Source organism: Morone saxatilis, unplaced genomic scaffold, assembly GCF_004916995.1.
Source record: "Morone saxatilis isolate NCDOM2014 unplaced genomic scaffold, NCSU_SB_2.0 Contig7, whole genome shotgun sequence".
Classification (NCBI taxonomy): Eukaryota; Metazoa; Chordata; class Actinopteri; family Moronidae; genus Morone; species Morone saxatilis.
Window position 1 is genome coordinate 19255080 of NW_023340246.1, and position 8587 is coordinate 19263666.

The 8587-nt window shown below is 38.6% G+C and overlaps 1 protein-coding gene across 1 annotated transcript in view; it reads right to left on the bottom strand.

Moving 5' to 3' along the window:
- galnt14 (UDP-N-acetyl-alpha-D-galactosamine:polypeptide N-acetylgalactosaminyltransferase 14 (GalNAc-T14)) overlaps nucleotides 1–8587 on the bottom strand; it is a 124514-nt gene that overhangs the window by 31660 nt on the left and 84267 nt on the right. The window contains exons 8-9 of the mRNA XM_035679179.1: nucleotides 6811–6932; nucleotides 1480–1567 (exon numbers count right to left, since the gene is read on the bottom strand). Coding sequence (XP_035535072.1) covers nucleotides 1480–1567; nucleotides 6811–6932 — 210 coding nt within the window. The remainder of the gene's footprint in view (nucleotides 1–1479; nucleotides 1568–6810; nucleotides 6933–8587) is intronic.

An 8587-nucleotide genomic window follows, 5' to 3' on the forward strand; every position in this document is an offset into this window, starting at 1 on the left:
ATGTGCATATATGTGTGTGTGAGTGTCTGGATCAAATAAAGTCCATCTTATAACCATCTTTTTTTATGTTATGAGAGACAGCTTCATCTATAATTAAAATGTCCTTTGTGAGCCCAGCTACCGCCATTGATTCCCTCTGTCTGTCTATGTGTGTGTGTGTGTGTGTGTGTGTGTGTATGTGGATGTGGGTGTGTGTGTGTATGGGAGAGAAAGAGATAGAGAGAGCCATGGACAGGGTTATTATCAGCATTGATTGGCGGATCGCTGTTACCAAGAGAAGAAGATTGGAATAAGACGGACTAATGGAAAGAGAGAGGGACTGTGTAGCTCTTAGGAGAGATTGGCTTCAGAAAAAGTGAGGGATGACAGAGACGAGTGGAGAACACAGTTGTGTATTGTTCTGATCCATTATCAGGCCATTTGGTTTCAGCTCATCTATATTGTCGAGCTAAAAGGAAAGACCCTCCAAAGATTCTACACTTGCATCATCAATCTGCGGTCCACTTTTACTGCTATTAGTGGTTTCCTGGTTTCAGATTTTCAAGACCACATTTCAAAGAATTACACTTGAACTAGTGTTGTCAAACAGACGAGATTCTGGCATATAAGAGGTCTTAAAGATGACACCAACCTCTGATATAATGGATGAGCATAAACTTGTAGATATCCTACATTTAAATGCACTCCCTGACTTTGTTATAGCTTTGTCTGCAGCGGGAGAAGCAATCCTGGCATTTGGGATTTTGGAAGTAAAATGTCTTATTTATTTTTTGCAGTGACAGTGACAGGTGACTGACAGTTGAAGCACTTTAGGCTATGATGGACATGAAATGTTTTTGCTTGTTTGGTGTGCTGTCAGATTTCTAATACATTTGTAAAATACATTATGTCAGATTTTGCCAGGATGAAAACGATGAAGTCCTAGACATATTTCTATTATTATCCCTAATATTAGACATTAAGGATTTGTTCTTAGCAAATACAAAGAAATAGTGAAAAACAATGCAGTTTCCCATGTTTTGTAGTGAATCTTCTGTACAAAAATGAGCAACAATATAATGAAGACGTGTTTCTTTGATAAAAACTCGTAGGTATCAGACTCTGTAGATAAAAATGTGAAAGAAGTCAACAATGATGTATAGCAAGGTGTATTTTGACATATTTAATCACCAAGAATCTAATTTTGGTGAGCAGAGGCTAAAGATTATGCTTTGTAGATACAGTGTAATACACATTTCTCCTCAGAATTCAAGGTCAAAATTGTATGAATGTAGCATATATGATGATTTGTTCCCAACTGTCCAGACTACAGTACTTATTGTCTCATGTGGGATCTCAGACGGAGGGTCATTGCTAGAAACAAAAGCATCAAAAGTCTTCTTGTTTGTGGTTCATAATGAAGAACTGCTTTATAAATCAGGAAGTCTGTCTGTCATCATCTGTCATTTTTATTGTGTATAGAAGACAGTATTTCCATACCTCCACGGAGATCAGCAGAGGCCGCCACATATGCAAAAGTGTCCATGTTGATGATGTCTATGACCGGGCTGACCACACGGGTTGGGTCCTGGACACAAACACACACAGTAATGCTGAATTAGGGCTATGAAGCATATAGAAATAACAGAACGAAAGAAACAAAAAGCAGACCATAAATCTTGAAAAAGGAAAACACCACACAAAATAGCAGAAAGAGAAAACGACTGAGAAGGTGAATGTGTTTCTGTGTGCACACCATCAAGTTCCATTGGAATGAATTAATTTTTCGATCCAATCTGAGTGCATGTGTGAAACAGACTGTATATTCCAAGGTCATTATATTGCACCACATTAAAAGGAATTTCAGCCATTCAGCACCAGTCATGCACACAGGACATTTAGTGAGGTGAAAGTGACCTCTACCTTTCTTCATCTCAATTCAGCTCCATTTTATTCACTTTACTGGCATTAGTGTCAGACTGTTGAGCCATATGAAAATAAAAAATACTGAATACACTTCCAAATGAAATAAGAATTCATCAGGACGGAGCTGAAAAAAATAATGAATAACAGTGTCAATGCATATAAGCACTGGCAAAATGTAATAGTTGTGAGGGTTTTCTTTTGAGAGGGTTTTCATTTTATTAGTGTTAGTGTATCCTTTATAAGGAAACAAGGTCAGAACTAATATATCAAGATCACTAAAGTTCTAACACCTCGTTGGCCTGATGATAAACAACTGCAGGGTCCAGGAAATTGATTTTGCTGGGGAAAAGGGGCCCAGAAATGTTGAGAATTCTTTATACATACATGATAATTTGGAAAGTTCACAATGCCTGACTGGGACTGAAATTCAGTATGAGGCCAAACAATCTAAATAATGAGACAAACTGTTCACCCTGCACATTAAAATAAACTGCCACTCGGTTAAACTAGCATTTTACTTAGAACCTACAATATATCTATTGCTGGAAGTTGCATTTAAGCTACATAGTGTAGGTCTAGAAAGTTATGTTTTAAAGCCAAAAATCTCAGCAAATACTAATGCATTTAATAAGTTAGGGAGTGTTATATTGTATGACAATAGTTCCTGTGAATTGAGTGACAGGTTTGTTGTTCCCCAACATTCCTGCTTGTGGTATTCACCTAGCATCATTTTCATTTTTGCAGATGATGCACTTTTGTTAAATGCTGACACAGCTCTTCCGTTTACATCATGTGCCTGTATCTGTTTCACAGAACAAGACAGTGTTGTGAATAATTACTACAACACAATAGCACTTTGAATGACAATGTTTAACAAAGACTTGATAGATAGATAGATAGATAGATAATCTCATTTAAATCTCAAGAAGAAAACAAAAAAGCAAACTTCCTGTTCTCTGTTATCCTGTTCCCACTTTATCCAATCAGAAGAAAGAGGCGGTCCTCTCTACATGGCAGAATAATTTCGTTGTGGTGACGTGGGGAGGAGGGAGTGGACTCTTACTTACTTAGCGTCAGGATAAATGGCTTACTTTTTTAAATGAATGTGGATATTGTGCACAGTTAAGTGAATTGCAAAAGCACTGCTTAATATTTTTGGTTGGTTGATATGTAAGCCTAGCCTTGTTTCCTAAAGTTCACATATTTGCAATGACTTACACATCACACAGGATGTATACAAGTGAAAAAATGATAAAATATTGATGCCTGTAACTGCCAGGAAATATCTTTTGCCAATACCGCTCCCTTCGGTTCAATCATCCATAAGGCCATAAGACTCTTATGGATTTAGCTTAGTTATTGCCTCCTTAACCCATAAATAGCGTCCTAAACCCTTGTAAAAGTGAGAACTGGCAAAATGTCTGCACTTGATTTCCCTCATATTTCTACCTTGATGGCACCATTTACTTTTTACAAGGATAAAAGTACAGAAATCACACACACACACACACACACACACACCAGACATGCCAGACTTGAAGCCCCTGTTAAATCATGGAGTGTCCCTCTATTAGTTTGGTCAAACGGCTGGATGCGTCTTTAGCCAGTGATATTACAGAGCAGGTGGAGCGGTTCTGGACCATTAGCTGCAGGGTCAGTGCAAGGGGACGCAGGCTGCATCCCTCTACAGCTCCAGCCACATTACAAAGCACTGCACCTGCTTTAATAGCTGTTACGGTAATGACACTGTGCAGCACTCAGGGTGAAGCATTCACGACATTACTGTTGTAATTGGATGAGTGTTATTTTCAAAACGCTTGGGAGCAGTTTCTTAATTTCAGCCATTTCTTCTTTTTTTCCACCTGATTTGAAATGAGAACATTTGATGACTAAGCTGAGAGGAAAACTGACCCCCCAAACATACTGCATCATCATCATCATCATCCTTCATGCATGTCTCCTGCATTCGTGCTGAATTACATAGTTCTTTACTGAACATTATTCAGTATGACAACAATGATTCAGTTGGTACATCATTTCGGGGATGGCTTATTTTATGGGATTCTTTTCCTTGATTTTATTGAAAGAGCAGTCTGTAACTCAGTATTATTGGCCAGGACACTCTCGACCAAAAGATATTCAATCTTAGTGTTTAACTAAAAGAAAACAAAACAAAAAGAAGTGCAACATTCGGAAATTAATATTTAAATGCAAGACCATTATTATTACACAGCTTTATCTTTGGGTGTGTGTTTTATCTTGATAAGGCAGTCCAAGTACACTGTAATTTTGGCTCTACACTTGTTAATTAAACCACAGCACCTTTGCTGCACAGGCTAATTTGTCCTACCGATATTAAAACGTGGAACATATCACTTCCTTACTCACTTATCTAGACGATGTTTCCCAGGAAAAGGAACAATGGGGACACACCAGACATAACTCATTGTTATCAATCAATTATTATACACTTTTTAATGTGTTCGTTTTTTAGTCCTCATTTGTTGAGACTGTATATACCCTATAATATATACTGGAGTCAAGTTGTCCCACAATACAATAATAAAGTAGTGAATAAGTAATGTGAAAAACCATGGATACCATCATCTCTTGACCATGACATAAAAACTGCATTGGGTATTGTCTATTTGATGTTAATGCAGCCTTGGTGTTAAGAACAGCAAACTTTGGTGCAATGGACATACTGTAGGTTGAATCAATACTCCACAAAATCAATATGTAGAAGAGAATAGCAAAATTGTTTGTATCTCTATGAGAAAGCTGCCTTTTCTTATTTTGAATCACAATAAAATTAATGATTAGTTAATTAGTTAATAAGCAGACACAAGTGTAGTGTAGTTTAAATTATGGACGGTAGACTAAAATGTTGAATTAAAAAACAAAGCCTCTGTGTGAAAACACAATGAGCAATGAAAGCAAGCTGAACAGAAGTGAACCTGGAAGTTGGGCAGGACTTTAACTCTCCATCAATGAGACAGACAATTATTTTGAAGGGAATAGAACTTTATAGTGGTATGCAGTTCTGCCTGTGTGTGTGTGTGGTGTGTTTACCTGGATCAATACTTCATACATTTAAATCTAAATATATGACTATAAAGTGACTGGACAGACAGTGACAGATGACTCTCCTGCACACTCACACACAGACACACACACACACACCCCTAAACCGTGAGTATGAATATGGATGATGTTGGTATAGCTGCTGGAATCAGATCAGGCTGCGGTGGTTTTATTTATTGATCGCTCCTCTATAGATGGAGATCAAAGGTCTTTAATATTAGCAAAACAACTGTTCACTTGATGCATTGGAGAAGGATGAGACAGGTGAGAAACTGACGAAATGGAAAGAAAAAATAGGACAGAAGGAGAGTAGACGGGCGTGAGGACAGAAGTCAAGTACTGTGATAAAGGAAAGAAAAAGTGGAAGGAGATGTAAAGAGAGGGTAGGGGAGGAGGAAGATGATGTAAGAGAAAAGAAAAGGGAAGGAAGAGTGTAAAGTGTAAAGAGAGCAGAGTACAGGTGAGGAGGAAGTGTGGGGAGAATGGGAGGATGATTATAGGAGACAAGGAGAGGTAAAAGGAAGAACAACAAAATGAGAGAAGAGAAGAAAAGAGGAAAGGAGAAGAATAAATAGTGGAGGGGACATAAGGAAAAAGAACCAGAGAGGATAATATAAAGGCAAAATGAGGAGACAAGAAAGGATAAGTGGTAAAAAAAAAAGAGGAAAAAGGAGAGAACAGCAGTCTGACAGCAGTAATAAAGAAGAACAGATGGAGGTGAAAGGAGGTGCAAAGAGGAGATAGAAGAAGAAAAGAGGAGAGATGTAAAGAGCAGTTACGGTTAGAGTAAGTGAAAGGGGACATGAGGACCGCATAAATAGGAAGAGAAAAGAGGAGAAGAGGTTCAAGGAAAGGCATCAAATAAGGTGATAAAAGTGAAGAAAGGGAGGTGTGAAGAGAGTCGGAGGGCAGAAAATTTGAGAAGTAAGAGAAGAGAAAGAGGAGAATAAGAGATGTAAGGTTAGGGAAGGAAAGATCAGGTGGGAGGCACTAGAGGGACAAGAAAAGGGGACAAGGGGAGTAAGAGGACAGACAATTTAACAGGAAATGGCATGAGGAGATGGGTGTTGTCAGGGGAGGAGAGGAGTCAAAGATGAGAGAAAAAACAGGAGAAGATAAAATGAGAGGAAGTTTTTAATGAATGAGAGAAAAATAAAGTGAGAGCAGGGATGAAGATATAAGATGAGAAAAGAGATAAAGAAAGGTAGTAAGGAGGGAGAGTGGAGAAGAAGAAAAGGGTAAGATTAAGAAAAAAAGAGAAGGTATGAAGATAGAAAGGGGAGGTAAGGAGAGGACAAGGGGACAGAAAAAAAAGGTGAGAAAAGTGAGGCTGAACTGACAAGTGGCAAAAGATGACAGGGGAAGAGAAGGTGAGAGGACAGGAGATGAGGAGGAGGAGAAGAGGAGAGACAAACAGAGGAGAGCAGAAGGAAGGAGAAGGGTGAAGGAGAGAGTGCAGCACTTATTTCTTAATGAGTGGCAATCAGACCGACAGCTATTTTCTCCCATGGCACTATTTCACCTCGACCACAGGAGTCATCACACACACACACAAACACACCTACCCACACACACAACCGACACACACACACACACACACACACACACACATACACGTTTTTGTAGTGCAGTGAAGTGCTCCACATTTTGAGTGGCCTTCCTGAAGTTATTGACACTCATGATCCCATTTACACAACAGTATAACACACACACACACACACACTCCTCTTCAAGGTTGGACATGTAAAAAGTGAGCCAGGATTTGATAGTGAAGTTGCACACATATTGTTTGTAGACACCAGAGCGGGTGTTGTGGTCTACCTGTTTGATCCTCTGCAGCAGGGGGGGCAGCCAGTCCTTGTTGACCTCACAGTGGCTGTCGAGGAAGGTGAGGACCCCTGCCCTTGCAGCATCGGCGCCCCGCACTCTGGACCTGATCAGTCCTGAGTCACAAGCAGAAATTGTATGTTTTTAGGGGATGATTCATACATTTTCACTTCATCCACTATTACACATGTCTCCCCTCCATAATGGTCTGCTTCTCATTTTGGCAAACAGCTATTTATAACATATTTACCACATCTGTTTGAACTTATGTTCCAGAAGCTCTCAGTCCTTGTGGCCTCGTGAACAACTGTTATCATTAAAGAAGCAATTACAGTACAACATAGAACCATCACCACTGACAAGCAGATAAAAATGAGGTTGTGTTTGACAGTAAAGTACAATGTTGTGCTTTGATTTTTGTTAGACAACTATGGATTTTTAAATTTTCCCAGTGAAGTTTTGAAAGGTTTCTAAAGCATCGTTTTTAAGCAAAATATCTCTCTCGATTCCTACGAGATGTCATGAAGCATTTGACACGAGAAACTTGTTTGTAATAAACTCAAATTATATGTCTGGAATATGATCGGAAACAACAGGCAACGATTAAGTAAACTGTGAGTTTTCACATATAAGTATTATATAATATTATAATATTATATAGCTTTTTACTCACCTTTTTACTAATATAATATTAGTAGAAAGACTTTCTGATCATTATTGGCAAATAAATAACAAATGCAAAAATGGAGAAAAAATACATATGAATGGTTGTTATTGTAATGTCCTTTAAGATCCATTTTATAATGAATGATGGTCTAATATTTATAACACACCCTTTTAAACAAAACAATACATGGAACTACTACTACAGTAATAAATGCAAATTGGATTATTGCATTTTAATTTTTACCCAAATAACACATACATATGTGAAACATTATAATGCTAATTTGGAATTACATTCTCATTTTCAGGTTTACATTCTCCTTTTAATAAAGCCCACTATAGACTTCCATAATCTACTACTACTACTGATAATACAAATTATGATTATTGATTTGTTTACTGTAAGTTTATATGCAGCAGGTTTTGTGGTGGTTGACACTTTTGACAAGTGGTTTTGTTAACTTTCCCAGTGAGTTTTCATCTCTGATACACTGCATGCATATAAATTCATACATTCTTTAACATCAGTATCCATAGAGTGCATGAACTTGGATATAGCTGATATTGAACATACAGCCTCGTTCAGCCATCAGAGCTGCTCTCTACTAAATTGAAATCTCCCACTTTGCCTGCTGAAATTGATTCTTTTCAGGGCGGCAGATCGGATAAGACAGTATATATTCAAGTTTCACGCTCCTGAGCCGTGACTATCAGTTACACACACATACACACACACTCCTCCATCCCCTTCCCACACACACAGAGATGCACATTGCCATCCAAACAGCCTCACAGCTGCAGAGGACATAATACTTTCAGGCATTTGGAGGGAATAGAACCCTTAACCTTGACATTGTTAGTGCCTTGCTCTACCTATTGACATCTCCTATCTCTCTCTCCCTCTCACTCTCGCTCGCTCTCTCAGTCAGTCAGTAAAGGGGAAAATCGATGCAGGGCTCTTAGAGGCCCTGACAGACATGGACACAACCTTTTAACAGGCCCATCACACTCTGCATGTGTGTGTGTTAGAGGAAAGGTTTGTGTGTGTCTCTGTGTGTGTGTGTGTGTGAGAGAGAGAGAGAGAGAGAGAGGAAGGGAGAGAGAG